The sequence below is a fragment of the Myotis myotis genome, unplaced genomic scaffold, assembly GCF_014108235.1.
Source record: "Myotis myotis isolate mMyoMyo1 unplaced genomic scaffold, mMyoMyo1.p scaffold_m19_p_12, whole genome shotgun sequence".
NCBI lineage: Eukaryota > Metazoa > Chordata > Mammalia > Chiroptera > Vespertilionidae > Myotis > Myotis myotis.
This window is the reverse complement of record NW_023416316.1, coordinates 4664581-4682101: the sequence shown is the minus strand read 5'-3', so window position 1 is coordinate 4682101 and position 17521 is coordinate 4664581. Positions and strand designations below refer to the sequence as shown.

The window sequence follows — 17521 nt, the reverse complement described above, 5'->3', positions numbered from 1 at the left end:
CGTCTCTGCAGTTGCCTTCCTTCCTCCTCTCCTCTCTGCTCCTCTCCTTCCTTCTTTTCCTCCTTCCCTCCCTCCCTTCTCTGTTCTTTGCTATTTTACAACCCACATGGCTTAGAAAGGCTGGTGGCAGGGGATTAGGTAACCCCTTTCCTCTAATGCCGGCCCCCAACAGCTTCAGCCTCGCGCACTCACCCCTCAGACCCTGTTCACAGGTGACGCGGGAGGGGAGGGGCCCACCCGGGTCCCAGCCAAGGCCTCACCTCGCCCAGCTTGTCAACCCCGCCCTCGTTGATGACGTTCAGGTTCATGTCGGTGACCTCCTTGAAGAAGACGTCCCGCACCTCGGTGAAGCCCTGGCTGGTGGGCACCATGAGGGCCTCCAGGATGGAGGAGATGTAGGGCTGCACGTGGTTCCGCACACAGATCTCCGCCTTGGGGAGGATGAAGGCTGCGCCCAGAGGGAACTGGTTAGCTGAGGCCCCTGGGAGCAGCTCCCAGCCCTCCCAGCCCCCGAGGCTAAAGGCAGGCTGTTGGGTTTTGTTTGTGTGTTTTTTAAAGAAAACCAAAGGTGACAGCAGCAGCAAACAATGATTCTGAGACAGTAAAGACACACATGATGGAGCCAACTTGACGGGGACGTATTTCTAAGTGGTGACGCAAGAAACCGAGAGGACTGCGGCCTAGAGGCGCCGGCAGCTTTTCTTTAGCTAGAGCGGGGAGAGAACACCTTCGGGTCTTGCTCATTTGTTGTTGTTTTTTTTAAAAAAAGAAAAAACTTCAGTGGATTCAATGAGCCTCTGGGTTTTGCAAAGGCTGAGCCCGACCCTGTCTGGAATGGTGTGGCCGGCCTCAGCGTGCCCGTGTAGCAGGCTGTGACGCTGTGGCAGGGACCATCTCCAGGACACTCCGGCCCAGGCGCTTTCCCCCTGGGGGCTCTGACGGCCCTCCCTCCCCTCTGCCCAGCTAGTGTTTGTTCCACAGAATGAACGGCAGCTCTCGGAGGCCCACCCACTCCCAGTGAACATAGCCAGTACAGAAGGAGTCTCAGGCAGCTGAGGACTCTGGCCGTGGTGTGATGGTGACAGGGAGTGAAAGGATCCCATCGGGCAGCACGGGAAGGAGCATAAACTGACAGAGAAGTTGGACTCGGTGAAAGGGAATCATCACCGTGCTAAGCCGATGTCTGTGAAACAACACATGTGAGAAGCTGTGATCGCCCGAAGATGAGCTGAGGGCTCAGCCTCCTTGACAACATTTAGACCGTCAGGGTCTGGGTGTCTAGAAATAGCTTGGAAAAGCAACGGCTCAGATTTGATTTCCTTTTTTTTTTAAAGCAATCAATGAATCGAGTCGTTGCTGTGAAATGCAGATGGACCCTTGAAACAGACGGGAGGGCCGCCTGGCTCCTGGGGCCGGCGGTCCCAGCAGGTCGGCCCGAGGAAGACAGCCCCGCGGGAGGCCTGCCCACCTCGGATCTTGCTGGCCAGGTGCTCTTTGGAGGTGATGATCTGGTCCATGTCGGTGCGGATGACGGCCTCCATGGCCGGCCGGGCCAGCAGCAGCTTGGACAGCACCGCCTCAAAGTGTGCTTTGGCCTGCTCGTACACCAGGCGGTACACGGCGTCTGAGATCTGGGGGCACAGAGCGGCGTCAGCACTGGGCTGAGGGTGCTGGGCAGCTGCCGGCTCCCCGCCCCGCCCCCAGCCCTGCCACCCACCACCCACCACCCACCTGGATCCACTGCCGCTGTCGCTCCTGTGGTTTCCCCTTCAGCCGCGGGGCGAGCTCCGCCTTCAGCTCAGGGCCCAGTTCCTCCATCACCAGGTTGCTCAGGATCTAGGACCGGAGCCCAGCCGTGCAGGTCAGGGGCTGGAACATGGCCAGGCTGCTCCTCTCCAGGTGCCATCAAGCCCGGCCACTCAGGCCCGACCTCCTTGCCATGTGGCCCTTTGCTCCAGGTCTCCAGGGCCCTCTCTCCTGAGTATCCTTCCCCCAGGCCTCAGCTTCTCTGCTGGGTGCCCTGCAGGGTCCTCAGGCTCCAGGGCCACACCCTCAGGGCCTTAGCACATGCCGCCTTCCCCTCAGGACCACCCGCCCCCCACCCCCCCCATGGCGGCGCATGGAAGTGTGTGTGTTTATTTGTCTGGTTCTCCCGCTAGACAGAGAGCTCCATGAGGTCCGGGGCTGTGTCCCTCTTGTTCACAGTGGCATCTGGGCACGTGGGCCAGGGCAGGTGCCCAGGAAATGACTGAACAAAATAGCGAGCCTCTCCATCTGCCTGGCTAACTTGGGCCTCCGCCGATCCAAACCTGAGTTGTCGTCTCTGTCCAAGCCTGCAGCGCCCAGAGCCCCATCTCTGTGCCCAACCAGCACTCTAGGCCCTGGGGAACTCCAGCATCTCCCCCCAGCTCACCTGCACCTCGTTCCCACACAGCATCTCCCAGGTGCCGTACAGCTCCTTCGACTGGCGGTACATGCGGATGGCGTCCGTGAACGCCGGGCCCTCCACCTTGGAGTCTTCAGGGATCCCTGCCCGGAGGGAAGGAGACAGGAGGTTGGCCCAACGGCCTCCACCAAGACCAACTGACCGACAGCCAACACCCCTCCCCCCACACACACACACACAGGAGTGCACACACATACACACCCTACACACACACACATACACACAACACCTGCAACCCCCACCGCCTCTGTCCTAACTGAGCAGGAGCAGTTGCAGTGGCAGCTACAGGGATAATCACCCACCCCCGACAGCAGCAAGGCAGCCCTCCTTCATACCCTCCTTATCTCCTTAAGGCCTCCCACCCACCCCAAGACATGGGCACTGTCACTGACCCTACTTCTCAGTTGTCAGGCCCCTGCCCACAGCCAAGGGCAGGGATGGCAGAGCCAGGACTAGGTGCCACCTGATCCTCCCAGGAGAGGCCGCCCTGAGTTCCGGGTTCCCATCCCGCCCCTGCCCCTCCCCTGGTCCCTACACCAGGGGCCTGCATGCTCCCTGCCAGGGCCCGACAGTAAGTATTCTCAGCTTTGCAGGCAGATGCTCTCTGCCACGTGCACACACGGAAGCAGCCACAGACCATCTGTGAATGAATGTGATTCACAATGTGCCCGTGGGACCTGGACTGCCAAGCCTGGTTTCAGGTCACTGAACCCTGGGGGCCTCAGTTTCCCCTTCTGAACACTGGGAACCACGACCCAGCCTGGCCTCACACATCTACCGGGAGGCTCGCGGGGCCACAGCGCAAGCCCAGCTCAGGGTGCGTGGCACCTGACTCGTAACTGCGGCGAGGACCTGCTCCTCTGCCACGGGCAGGCCGGGTCTGCCGCTGAGTCCAGGGCTGACTAGAAAATACCACCAATACCATTTCTCTATTTTTGTTGGTGGTGGTGGCCCGGGTGAGTTTGTGCACCTCCCCCGTGCTGGCGGCGAACCTGCAGGCTGGGTGCCGGGGACGTGTCAGCTGCAGGAAGTTGCAAAATCTGACTTGGGGAAGAGCGTGGTTAATCAGCGCAGAGCCAGGCAGCGGCCGCCCTGGCCACGTGCCTCCGACCGCGGCGTCCCGGAGCCGAGGGAAGGGAAGCACAGCTCGTGCCCACCTCCCGCTGCGATGACTACAGGCTGAGTCACCCCACAGAGAAAAAGCCCCTCTCTGGCGTGCGGAGGGCCCCTCCCCGACACATGTGGCTGACCGCAGGAATCACTGCCTGTCGGAGCTGGGAGGGAGCGGGCTCAGCGGTGGGGAAACTGAGGCCCAGCCCTCAGCCCTGCAGGGGCAGCTCCCTGGACTGGCAGGGGGGCGGGGCAAACCTCACCCCAGCGCTTTAGGGACCTGACTGGGGCAGAGCAGGGGGTTCTGGCCCGAGCATCAGGCAGAGGCCCGGGGTGGGTGCTGCCCACCTGGGCCAGGAGAGCAACCCGCTCACGCTCTTGGGGGAGCAAGGTCTCCCAGAGACCAGGTTTTGCCTAAAGGTGTGGGTTCTGCATTATATGCAGCCTCTCCCACTCCAGGGCATTTATATTCCACAGGCAACCCTGCAGGCAGGAGGAAGGTGAGGCCGAGGGCTGGGGCCGCGGGCAGGAGGCTGCCAACGTTCGGGCCTGGCTCTGGCCAACCAGACCCCCAGGACGTCTCTCGTCTCTCGTCTGATCTGCATGCTGAGCTCCGAGTTTACAAAAGTGAGGGCCACTCCTCCTGAGCCATTCCCATGAGCCTGGCTGCTAGGGGCTGAAGTGTGTGTGTCCCCACAAATGTATATGTTGAAGCCCTAGCTCCCAGCACTTCAGAACGTGACGGTATTGGTATTAGGAGACAGGGACGTAAAGAGGTAATGAAGGGAAAATGAGGCATCAGCCTGGCCCTAACCCAGTCTGACTGGTGTCCTTACAAAAACGGGAAATTTTGACTCAGAAAAGGCTCGCACACAGGACCAGTGAAGACACGGGATGCGGCAGCCCTCTGCAACCAAGGCGAGGGCCTCGGAAGAAAACAAACCTGCTGACTCCTTGACACCTTGATCTGGGACGTCCAGCCTCCAGCATTGGGAGAAAATGAATTCCTACTGTCTAAGCCACCCAGGCCACCAGAGCCAGCTAAGACACTGACCTTGGGCTGAGGCCTCAAAACCTCGCCCGCATCCCTTCCTCTAATCCCGCGAGGAACGGCGGTTCTCAGCCCCCCTTTCCGCAGTGAGAAGAGAGGTTCAGAGAGGCAGTTCACCGGCTCAAGAACACACAGCATCAGGGCTCAGACCCAAGACTCCCTGACTCCAGCCAGACCTGGAGACTTCCTGCCTGTGGGGTCCTCAGGGTCAGGCTGAGAAAGGAAACTGCATTCCTGTCCTGGGCAGCAGACAGGAAGAGGCCTTGACCTCTGCACCCGGGCCCACCCCAAGGGCTCAGCTCAGTGCCCTAGCTGCCTCTTGCCACCCCCAACTGCTCCAGGAATGCAGGATGTGTGTGTGTGTGTAGGGGGGGAGGCTGGGATGAGCTGGCTCCCACCCAGTTTGGTCTCCTTCCCCACTCACCCCCTCCCCCCCGCACCCCCCACTTCCTGGCAGCCCTGGAGCAGTGAGCAATTCCAGGCTCCACAAATTCCAGGCCCCGCCTCCAAGCTAAAGGAAGCAGAGCCCTTTCCCACAGTCCTGGGTGGAGGAAAGGCTTGCCTACCAGCCTGGCAGCTCTGGACCACCTTCCTGCAGCAGGACCCCTTCTCCCTCCCCAGCTCTGCCGGCCTCCCCCCTTCCTGGGCACAGACACCCCTGGCTGCCCTCGCCTCCCAGCTGAGCACTCACTATGTGCCAGGCCTGGGCCAAGCGCTCTACCTGAACCCCACACTGTGCAAAGGGGATCCCAAACAATGACTTCCCCACTGGGCCTGGGGTCACCCTGCCAGGTCAGCCATTAGCCTTAGAAACCTGGAGGGGGAGGGAGGGAAGGAGGAAGGAGCAGGGAGGGTGCCCAGGCTGAGCAGCCAGAGCCCAGATGGCCTCCACCCAGTCCTGGCCCCATAGCCCCGGGGGACCTGGGAACAGGAGACCCATTGTGGGCGGCGGGGCCTGGCAGATTCCAGACGGCAGAGGCGGCTCTGGAGAGTTTACAGGACAAGTGGGGTGAGCCCAGGCACCACGACTGCCGCCTCTGGGCGTGGGTGCCACACCATCGTCCACCTCTGTGTGGAGCCCAGTCCAAGGTGGGCTGGGCCGCAGGGTGGGCGGGGCTGGCACAGTGCCTCCCTCTGCTGCCCCAAAGCCAGGTCACTAGGAAGGCAGTCGGGACCGGGACAGGGTTGTTCCTCCCTCAGGGCCCCACCGTCCCCTCAAGACAATCACAGCCTTTTTGATCCAATTCCGCAGGCTCTCCCGACCACAGTGTCCCCGGCAACCCCATTTCAGGTCACCCTGTCCCCAATTCAGGGCTCCTCTAAACTGCTTCCCCTCTGGGCCTCCCCTTACGCGGCGGCGGCCTCTGTCTGGAACTCTCCTCCCTCTGCTGAGGGTCAATTCATCCTTCAGGTCTCAGCTGAACCATCACCTCCTCACAGAGCTCCCCACACACTGCATCAGTACCCCCTCCTCCCCAGGACATTCACACCCTCAAGGCTCCCCGGGCAGCTCCCTCCCCAGCACCCAGCACAGCTGTGATTGACTCATCACCCCTGGCATTCTCATCTGTTTCACATCTGTCTCCCCCACCAAGCTGCTGGCAGCCCGGGTGCTGGGACCACCTCTTCCTCCCTTGAGGCATCCTTAGCACCCAAATGTTTGCTGAATGAATGGGTGGGCTGAAAGAGGCCTCATAACTTCACAGCTGAGGGCACTGAGGCCCTGAGGGAGGAGGTAAACTTCCCCGAGCACCTAGGGTCAGTGTAAGGGAAAAAATGATGTAACAAACACCACTTTTACAAGCATTGAGTGGATTCTCATTGTGAATCCTCACTAACCCTCAGGCGGGGGAGGGATTCTATCCCTATTTTCAGAGGCTCCCAGGAGTAAGTCAGTCTCCTAAGGTCAGGTTGCTAGAAGGTGGCAGAATCCGGACTGTGATTCTGTGATCCTGGGTCCAAGGGCATAACAATCACGCCCCTCTGACAGCAAGTTCAGAACAACACAGAATTATTTTTTTGTTTGTTTTGGGTTTTTTAATCCTACCCGGAGGATATATGTTTATTGATTTTAGAGAGAGAGGAAGGGAGGGAGAGAGAGAGAGAGAGAGAGAGAGAGAGAGAGAGAGAGAGATCAATGTGAAATCAACATAGATCACGTGCCCCAACTGGAGATCAAACCCACAACCTCGGTATGTGCCCTGACTGGAACCTTTCGGTATACAGGACGATGCTCCCACAAACTGAGCCACCTGGTCAGGGCAACACAGAATTGTTTACATCAAGGGAGAAGGTTAAGAGAGAGAGAGAGAGAGAGAGAAGAGAGAGAGGAGACAAAAAAAAAAAAGGAAGAAGGTTAAGGGTAGCATCACCATGGTTTCTTACAAGTCTGGAAGGAAAAGAGAATAGCTCATAGAGCAGGGGTGCCATAACACACTCAGCCAGTAGGTGTCACCATTCAACATATAACCCAGGTGATGCCCCTCACCCCCACTCACCATTGTTGCAGTGCCGGATGCAGTCCTGCAGGACAGCCTGCCACTTCTCCTGCTCGGCCTCCGTCATCATGCAGAAGTAGTAGTGCCGTGCAGACGGGTGCCAGAGGATGAGTGGGAACTGCGTGGGGCACTTCAGGATGGGGGCAGTGCCTGATTTTGATGTGATCCCTGTGTAGACAGTACCCCCTGAGCAGCTGCCCTCTGCACGTTCCGATCTGAGGGTCAACTCAAGCCCAGAGAGGGCTGCCTGTGCAGGGGAGGCAGCATCCTTTCTTTGTGCTCCACAGCGTGGCTAACGGGGCCCCGGCGTCTGTTTAGGCCCATTTCTTAGAGCTGGTGATGCAGCACATCACCCCCTCTTGGGGAAGGTCTGAGCTCCTGTGGGAGGCACTGATAACACAGGGTCAGAGCCCTCGGGTTCAAAGGCCGAGCATTGCCTTCTTGGGTTTCCCTTCGAATGTTAGCTATGGAGGCCAAAGTGTGGCTTAAATGTCCAAGGGGGAAGGGAGGCCTGGGGGTGGGGGATAGGAAAAATAAAAAGGCATTTTTCTCTCTTTATTTTGTCTGCATGGATATTTGAGATCCAGTGAGATAAGGGGTCCTGGGCTGCGACCTCGCCGCTGTTGTTAATAACAAAACAATGACGGTTCTTCTTTGTGCCCTGGCTCTGTCTGTGTCCCGGGGCTGGGCTCGGCACACACAGACCTCATGGGGTCCACACAACACCCCAAGGTCAGGCTTCTCAGTGCGGTGTTGCCCAAAAAGACACAGCAAAAACAAAACCAGAGTGCGGGCCGGGATCCAGGAATGCTCACTCCAGCTGAGCTCTCAGCCAGGGGCGCTGTACTCGCAAGTCCCACGTAGGGGCCCATGCTGCCCCCCAGGCCAGCATCCTCCCCTCTTTAGTTCCCTGGGATCACCTGAGAGGCAGCTGTGCCCCTGTAAGGCTTCTGGGGGTCTGTGACAAGGTGGGGTGCACAGGACTCGGAGAATAACTCCTGGAAAATGCAGTATTGACTCAGCAGTTTACAAAGCAGGGTCACCCCGATCGTCTTCTCCCGGGAGTCTCTCAAGGACTCAGGGAAGAGGAAGGATAGACAGTGAGGTCCCCAGTGCACAGCTGTGACCATAAGCTTCAGGAAGCAGGGGACCCGGGGACAGGGGGGGGCACGGGTCCAGCCTGGATTCACTGCGTGGCCTCGGGCCTCCTGTCTTGGGGCTCAGTTCATGCTGGGCACCTGCCCGCAGCTCCAGGCCCAGCTGGTCTTTCTGCAAACGTGGAGCCTGGAGCTCCGGGATCAGGGCTGCCCTCTCCCTGGGCCAAATCCCTGGGCCTGTGCAGGGCACTTCGGCCTGGGATGGGTGCTCCTTTACCTGGTAAGGAATTGCCAACCAGCTCCAGGTACTGGTCCACGGAGGTGAGGATTTTGTAGCCTGCACTGTTGATGACAGCTCGGGGTGGCACATGCCGCTCATAGGCCTGCGGAGAGGGCGAGGGAGACGGTCCCTGAGGGTTACAGGTAATGCCCAAGCCAATCCCATCTCCAGCTCTGACTCCAGGACCCTCCTCTGTGTTGCTGCCCAAGGCGGGAGGAGAAGAGGGGAAGGAAGAAGAGACACACAGGAAAGAGGAAGAGGAGTCTAACCAACCCGGTGACGAGGGTCAACCTGGTATAGTGACCTGAACCCAGGCTCTGGGCTCAAATCCTGGCACCACCGAGTGCCGTCTGTGTGATGCAGAAGTTCAGGTTGCTCCACCTCCTGTGTTTCAGGGTCTTCATCCATAAAACCAGGATAGTCATGACCCCCACCTCACTGAGCAGATAATCCACAGGAAATGATTAGCACGGTGCCGGCACAGCGGGACAGTAAGCACACGGAGGTTATTATCATTACTGCGACCACTGCCTCTGTTATCAGCAGGTACCCCAGCCAGGTGTTCACTACCTACCAGGCACTGTGCTACGGGTACCGCATGCTTCGTTTCACAGAATTTGCACAATCCGGCAGATGGGTGCCATTATTAGCCACCAGTTCACACAGCTGGTAAGCGGGGACCTAGGACATGATCCTGGACTGTCAGCCTCCAGAGCCCAGGGTGTCTGACCATTTCCCTGAACTGTCCACCAAGCCCTAGGCTCTGAGCACCACACAAGTCTCCTGTCGGGGAGAGTCAGGTCTGGGCACTGCTTCCTTTCCCAGCCGGGAGCAAAGTGGTTCTGCTGCCTAAGTAGCTCCTACAGCAGGGCTGCCATGCTGCACCCTGCCGCTAGGTGTCACTACGCAGCACATTTCTTGAGAGTAGCTCAAACCTGGGGTACGGGGTGGGGGTGCACTGGTTACTGGCCAAGTGTGGTCCAGACTTGAGAACTGGTTAGACATGCACATTGAGAGAGATTCCAGGCCTGGATCAAACGGGGGCAGGACCAGCAACCTGCTTTTTTTTTTAACAGGCCTTCCAGGTCATCCTGATGGAATTCTATCCATTTGTGAACCACTGCCCTGCGGCAACAGGTTGCTCCTGACCCGGTTACTTTAACACTGACTTGCCCTGCACAGGGCTCCAGCCTGTCCTGGCTTCTCTGGAGACATGTCTGGTAGAAGAAACTGGGTCTGTGGCTCAGCGCGTGGGGCTTCCGCAAGGGCCCAAGGCAAGGAGACATACACTCCGCAGGACACATCCCTCCCGCTGCAGGGCAGGCAGCAGGGAAATGCGAGGGGATAACCAGGAAGGAAAAGACCAGATCACCACCCAGGGAGAGGCTGTTGTAAGGATGGGAGGGGTCCGAGGAGCTGAGTGGCAGGAAGCCCAGGCTGAGGTGGGGGCAGCTGAGTTGGAGGAGGCCCTGGAAATGGGGATTTGGAAGAACTGGAGAGAGATTCGCAGGGATGCGTACATAGGAGCTAGTGAGCTAGTTCTGGGGTATCCAGAGCTGGATGCCTGGATGGATGAACGTTAGAGGGGAACCTATGGGGAGGTGGGAAGGGTGTGGGGGCTGAGGTTCTGCTTTGGCCCTGGTGACGGGAAGGTGGATGGTGGGTGGCAGGTGAGGGTGGAGGTCTGGAGTCTCAGATTTAGGAGTAGGGGGCTTGCATGAAGGAGGACAGCTGGGGAGGGGAGGGGCCAAGGAGAAGGGGAAGAAGACCTGGCTGGGGTTGGAGGAGGAGCCGGGCTCAGTGAGGGCACCGGGCACCCAGCGGAGGGAGTGGCGGCCTCACCACTTTGTTCTCGTAGAGGACCAGCCCATAGTTATGGGGCACGAGGCTGAAGCGGTTCCTCCACTTCTTGTTGTCCTCCTGGTACTGGAAGAGGTTCCCCGAGAAGATGATGCGTTCATCCAGCGGCACCTGGGGAGGGAGGCGGGCGGGCGTGAGGCCGACGAGGCCCAGGGGTCCTCTGACAAGGTGACAGCCGGCCTGGGTGCCTCCGCGCTCACCCATGAAGGCCTCCGGGGCAGGGCTGCATCCAGCCCACCTGGCAAACGAGGCAAGTGAGGCTCAGGGCAGTGAGGGGTCCGGGAGGAGCAACGGAGATGCTAGCCCTTGAACCCAGGCCGCACACCACAATTCAGAACCCAGGCAGGACCGCAGGCCGTCCGGCCCTCGCAGACACAGCTACCTCCGGATGGGTCTGGGACTCCCTCCGAAGGGCAGTCACTCTGCAGAGGGGACACGCCCACGGGCCAGGCCGGTGAAGGCCCCAGGGCCTGGGCAAGTCTCTTCCCAGCTCTGGGCCTCCGTGTCTCCTCAAGGCAACAAACACGTGACCAAGGTGGCTCCAGAGAGCCTCCCCAGCCGAAAGCTGACGGGATGGCCTCCATGAATCCGGGCGGGGGTGCAGGGGACCCCAGTCTGGAGGGCTCGATGTCTGACCGGCATCCTGGCAGACTGGTGACCAGTGTGAGCGGCAGAAACGCCCAAACCTGCCTGCAAAGCCCTAACTTCAACTCTGCCTCTGACCCAGAGTGACCTCAGTCAGGCCTGTCACATCACCTCTTTGAGCCTGTGGACGAAAGGGGCCACACGCTGACCTGACAAGCTCAGGGAAGGCCTGCGTGGCAGCCTAGCAGACTCAGAGACCTAAAATAACCACAAAGGATGGTCTGAAATTAAACTTTAACTGAAAGCAGTTATGGTGGGCAGTTATGTTCTAAGCCAGTATCTTCACTGACAAGATCAACTTTGATCCTTACCGAGCCCATTTGCCTTTTTGCCTCTAAGATAACATTCCCTTGAAATGTCTGGGTTACTTGTAACTTCCCTTTTTCTGGAGCCCCTGGGGCACAACCAAATGTTCTGGGCGCCAGGACAGATACTACAAATTCCTTCATTATCATGTTAATTGATCCTGCACCCACCTAAGTATGTGTCCATCATTTTACTATTCATCCTATCACAGAGGTTTCCCTGCTTCGCTTAATCCCACCTCCTTACATCTGTCACCAATGAATTTCATGTATAAATACGGATGTAACCCTGCCATTCTCCGGAGCACTATCTCCATTCGTTGAGGTTCTGCTTCCTGACAATTGTCAGTTTGACTCAAATAAACTCACAAAAATTCTTTACAGGTTTCAACGGTTTTTTACATTAACAAGCCTCAGCTTCCTCTTCTGTACAATGGGACCGTGACAGCACTGACTTCATCTCGGACTCTGAGATGACGTGTGCAGTTCACACAGGCAGCTGAAGCTGCTGGCACCTGGCAGGTCTGCGTGCAGCTCACAGTCCGCGTGTGGCCACAGTGAGGATTACTCAGTCTGCGTCAATCTCCCAGCTCCAAGACTGACTGCTTTGGGGAGGAGGAGGGGCGGCCCCCGGGAGAGAGTGCTTCCAGAGCAGATCAGCGCCCGCCCGGAAGTTTCGCCCAGAAGTTTCGGGAAAGGAGACGCAGGCCACCAGGGAGCAGACTCACTCCTGGCGGGGAGGAGCTCGGGGAGGCAGGGCTCCACGCTTTCTGGGCAGCTTCTACCTGTTCTACAAATATGGTGCCTTTTGCAGGAGAAACATGGGTCAGATGTCATCATGGGAGAAGCGTGATTTAATGGTGCCTGGCCCCCTAGCTTCCTGGCTCTGCCTCTGGCAGCCCCGCAGCTACAGCCTGGTGTGAGGGGCCCCTCCCAAGCCGCCCCCAGGTCCCGGCCTTGGCCTCGGCCTCCTTCTTCACACGCAGCCCCCTCTTCCCAGCAGCTTCCCTGCTACCCTTCAAGGGGAAATGCCAAAACACTCTTGGAAAACGAGGGCCCATTGTACTTAAACAATAGGACCCTGAGGACTGCTTCCTACCCAGGGATAAAAATATTTACCGGAAAAGAAAACGATTCCCCCTACCCACCACCCCACACGCGGGCTTTGCCCAGGTCACAGCTGCGGGTCAGTGGGCTATATTTAGGTCAGGGCCCACTCTCATCCCACCTCCCAAACCCCAGGTCTTCTAGAATGAGCTGAGAGAGCCCTCCTGACACCCTGCTGAGACCTTGCAGGCCCCAGGCCTCCGCCAGGGGCAGCGGGAGGCTGTGGCAGTTGGGGCTCAGCAACCCGCCCCACCCCACCCCCCAAGTCCATCCCCAGATCCTGGGCAGCCAAGAATGGATGGTTGGTTGTGGGTTTGGGTTTTATTTTTAAGACTTTCAAATGGCAGCGTCGTGTTTCCATTGGAAGGTCTGCAGGAAATGAAACAGAACCGACTGCCCAGGCAAAATATTTTGGATTCTGCAAAGCTCTCCAATACCACGGAGGGACTCTTCGGGGTGGGGGTGGGGGGGGTGAATGGTCAGCACACAGACCCTGTTCCAACAGCCCCAGTTCCAGCCCAGCTTCGCCGCCCACGCCAGGGCAGCCTGTGCAAGCACCAGGACCTCTCCACGCCTCAGCGCCCACAGCTGGACAAACCATGCCCCCTTAAAACACCTGCTACTATTTTATTACTTCTGTTTTGATTATTACTATACCTATTTTATTATTGTTTCTTATAAACACGATGTGATGATGATGATGACGATGATTAATATCATTACTTCTATTGCTATAATATTACTGTCACGACTTAGCATCGTGATGGCCAATTTCCTGAGTGACAAAATGGGACCAAATCTCCCTGCTTCCCAGGGGTTGTGGGTGATTTCTGTTACTCTTCTTGCTTCCGTGTTAATTCTGTTTTCCTGCAACGAATCTGCACCGTGAGTGCTGAGGGCCCTTTTCACACAGAGTAAAGGCTTGTGCTGTCCGCCAGCCCCCACTGCTATCTCCGGTTTTTGGGACCTGGATCCCTGTGACATTTCTTTCCAAACAGGGGGCCACTCCAGCTCAGCCCACTCGATGTAGCTCACCTGCCTCCTTTCCTGTCACCCAGGTGTGCACCTGCCAGACCCCCAGGCCCCTCTGTGCGCCTCTACCCTCCTTGTCAGAAGGTCGGAGGTGACCATGACACCAAGAGAACAGCCTTGGCTGGTTCCAAAGTCAAAGGAACATGTGATGCTCTGAGAGGCTCTGACACACAGTCCTGACCTCCCCTCCACCCCAAGCAGGCTGGGCGATGAGGCATGGAGAGGCAGAAAGAGCCCTAAGCTAGGAATCCGACCCTGGCTCAGAGTCCTGCCTCCGCCACCCCGGGCGAGCCATTGAAAGGCTCAGCTCTGGCCTCTGCACGTGCCATTGCCTGATATTCTTTTTCCCATCAGGTCCTCAGCTGAGAGGCCAGGCCCCCACTGTCTGGGCTCACCCTGTGGTGGCACCCACTGGACTGTGCAAGCAGCTGTTCATTGTCTGTCTCCTGGAGTGCCTGCCGATGACTTTGGGGCCAGCATCTGACCTGACACGGTCGGTGGGTCCCGGACAAGGGGCCTGCCGGTCTGTCAAGGTCATCCCTAGTCTCAGCAGCTCTCCCAGCCCCTGAGCTAATGCCTCCAGCTGTTCCCCCAGCTGAGAGGACACCAGAGAGTAATGACTCCTCAAAGCCCGGCTAGTGACACCAGCTCCCACCCCACTGGGGCTTCAGGGTAGACAGCACAGTTTTCAGTCCCTCGTTTGGGGAGGATGGGGAGTGGGATGAAATAAAATAAAAATCCCGGTGTCAGGCCTTCCTAACCTTTTCTGTCTGCTCTGCTGCCTCCCCTGCCCCCGCCCCCAACCCTACCCCCAATGCCTGTATCCATGCCTAAGCCCCATGAAATCCCACCCCTCCACGAAGCTGCCCTGAGTCCTCTGGCCCATGACTCCTCTGTCTGAACGCCATTTCACAGACAGACAAACTGAGGCTCAGTAAGGTGAAGCCCCATGCCTGAGGTCACCCAGCAGGTCAGGACTCACACCCCCTGAGTAATCCCACCTGCCCCCAAACACACACATTTATCCTCTCTGCATCCTCACCACGGCCCTACGCAGGAGGTACGCACCCACTTGTCAGATGAGAAGACTGAGCCTTGGGGGTTGGATCAACCTAGAGAATTTGAACCCAGATCCTCCCGAGTTCTTTCCTACCAGACCACGGGGTTCCAGTCTCCATCCCTCCAGGACAGTGGCCCCAGCACCTCCACGGGCGCTTCCAGTCCCTCGCGGGACAAACACATACTGGACATACATCATCCTCCCGCTACCGGGATTCAGTGATGACAACGGTGTCAGCCAGCGCCACCAAACTCCTTCCCTGCTCCCAGCACCCGCTGACTCGCATCTTTAACCCTTACAGCATCCTGTGCAGGAGGTGTGCTGATCCATTTTACAGAGGCATAAACTGAGGATCCAGGAAGTGAGGTAGTCAGAGAAGGATTTGGCTGGAACCCAGGCCTGTCTGTGCGGAAAGGGCAGAGCTGGGGGTGTCACCCACAGTGAGAAAGGGGCCTGGGGGCCTGGACACCACCACCACCAGGTCCTCTGCCTGCTCAGAAGCTGGGTGGGGCCCTGAGAGCCCATCATGGCAACAATGGGCAGCTGAGGCCCAGAGAAGCAGCCACTGGCTTGAGACCACGGGGTGAGCGATGCCAGAGCCCGGCCAGAAGCCACGCCAGCTCGGGGCCTCTCACCTTCCGCGCGAGCAGCTGGGCCTGCGGTCCCCCGGTGGCCTCGATCTCGTGGCGCATGCTGTTGAAGAGGGCGACGCCATACTGGTCCTCGTAGTAACGAAGGAACTCCGTCAGGATCTTTCCCGTTTTCTCTGAAAGGGAAGGACCAACGGGAACATGAGGTCATCACAGGTATTTGCACGCAGCGACTCTGCCCCAGGGAGGGACGTCCACGCACCCCAAATTCCTGCTTGTAGAATGGTTTGCTCTCGGCGTTGCGTTTCTGGGCAGGAGCGTGCATTTCCTGCACACACACACCTGGGGGAACCTCCGCGCAGGGAAATGGGCAATGACCCGAGGCAGAGAAAGGACGAGGGAGCCAGAGACGAGTGAAAAGGCACTCAGCCTCGACCAGATGCAGCCGGAACCAAGACTCCAGGTTCCCGTCAGACCGGAATGCCGAGGAACTGGCACCTGACCGGGGCTGGGGTGTTGGAAACGGGACGGCCCTTTGGAGGGTGACTGGCAGCTGTGGGCACAAGGATAAGGCCGTGAGGAGACGGAGGAGGGTCTATAGGTATGAGCATCAACTGCGGGAAGGTGTCCACACTCGGTCACGTAGAGAAGAGCGAGCCACAGAATCGCGCGGCCTGCCATCGCATTTGAGGTTGGCCCTGTCCGTACATGTAAACCTCCTGGAGGCTTATGGGACGAGGTCGGGAAGGCCACACTGCAGACTGTGGACATGGGACTTCTGGGTGTGGGAATGAGGGGTGCAGAGTCCACTCCATCTTCTGCTTTACTCACTTTTATTGCATTTAATTAGCTTACGTGCGTGACTCTTTTCACAATAAAATATAAATATCCTAAAAGTGACTCATCTACCAAGTTAACAACCTTTTTGCTCGCACTGGTCATTGGCTTCTCTCTTCTGCTAAAGCGGTTTCTGAACCGAGAAAGTGAGTCCTGTGGCCTCGGGCACCCGTCAGACACTCAGTATATGCACTGCCAGGCATCCCTCTGTGCAGGTGGAGAAGCTGAGGCCCGGAGAGGGCTGTGACCCACAACAAGGGGGCCGTCTCCTTGGGAAGGACTTCCTGGTGCTGAGTCCCGTCCAGGGGCGTGTGCGCTGGCCCGCTGTACCTCGCTGGGCCTCAGTTTCCCCTGCACACTAACAGGCTGGACTCAATCACAACAGGCCCTGCTAACCTGGCAGCCTCGGATTCCAGGTTTCTCAAAGGAAAAGAGGCGGAAGTGACACCGTCCCTCTCGTGCTGGTCTCTGGGGGCAGCGGGCACCCGGCTGGTCAGCAGTTCATGGAATCCTCTCCATAGCTCTGTGAGGTAGAACTGGGTCACGCCACTTCATTTTTTTTTAAATATATTTTTATTGATATTTTTGTGGATCAGAGAGGAAGGGAAAGGGAGAAAGAGATAGAAACATCAGTGATGAAAGAGAATCCTTGATCAGCTGCCACACTGGGGACCGAGCCTGTAACCTGGGCATGTGCCCTGACCAGGAATCAAGCCGTGACCTCCTGGTTCATAGGTCGACACTCAACCACTGAGCCACACTGGCTGGGCGGATCGCCCCATTTTACAGAGGAGGAAACTGAGAGCAGAGAGGTTAAGTCTCTGGCACAAGGTCGTACAGCTAGCAGGCGGCGTAGCTGGGATGTAATCCTGGGGCCCGGCAAAGAGGTGGGGTCAGGGAGGAGGCCCAGAGCATGTGCGACATCCTCCACCTGAGGTCTCAGGCAAGCCACGCCCTCCGCCTGGAGGAAGCTCAGCCCCTGGAACCCCGTCCACCGGCCTGGCCCAGCCTGCACTCCCCTTCCCCGGATGAGATCCTGTCTGTGCACATTCTGTCTTGGGGGGAACACAAGGAGAGCAGATGAGGAATTTGCTTTGAATGCCTATTTCTGAAAACCATAAACAACCAGAACCCTCTCAAAGACCATGGGAATTGTTTTGAAAAATGAGGCAAGATGGGGAGTGGGGGTGAGGTGGGGGGAGAGATGGTAATGAATTGGGGCCAAACAGAGAAAATAGGACCCTAGACAACAATCATGTTGATAAATCCTGTAATCACTACAATAATAGTTACCATCGATTGTTAACCCGAGCCGGGGGCGGGGGCGGGGGGGGGGGGGCGGGCGCGGGGATCGGGGCAAGGTTTACAGGCACGATCCCCAAGAACCTTCAGGAAAAGCCTAGGGAGTCGGCACTACTGTCTTTCCACTTTATGGATAAGAGGCTCCTGGTGCCAGAACAGGAGAGCAGGGTTCTCAGCCATCAGCCCACTCAGCCTCGGTCTGGGGTTTTGCCCCGAGCAGCCTGGGTCCCATGGGCACTCTCCCAGGGTGCAGGATGGGTAGGTGTGGGCCCTCCGACCTTGAGGGTCCTTCAGCCAAGTC

General features: G+C 58.0%; 1 protein-coding gene across 1 annotated transcript in view; it reads right to left on the bottom strand.

The window, feature by feature from the left end:
• The window catches only part of NIBAN2 (niban apoptosis regulator 2), a 46924-nt gene that overhangs the window by 2968 nt on the left and 26435 nt on the right, over window positions 1-17521 (bottom strand). The window contains exons 2-9 of the mRNA XM_036329600.1: window positions 15127-15257; window positions 10325-10453; window positions 8480-8585; window positions 7106-7273; window positions 2414-2529; window positions 1732-1836; window positions 1469-1631; window positions 261-448 (exon numbers count right to left, since the gene is read on the bottom strand). Coding sequence (XP_036185493.1) covers window positions 261-448; window positions 1469-1631; window positions 1732-1836; window positions 2414-2529; window positions 7106-7273; window positions 8480-8585; window positions 10325-10453; window positions 15127-15257 — 1106 coding nt within the window. The remainder of the gene's footprint in view (window positions 1-260; window positions 449-1468; window positions 1632-1731; window positions 1837-2413; window positions 2530-7105; window positions 7274-8479; window positions 8586-10324; window positions 10454-15126; window positions 15258-17521) is intronic.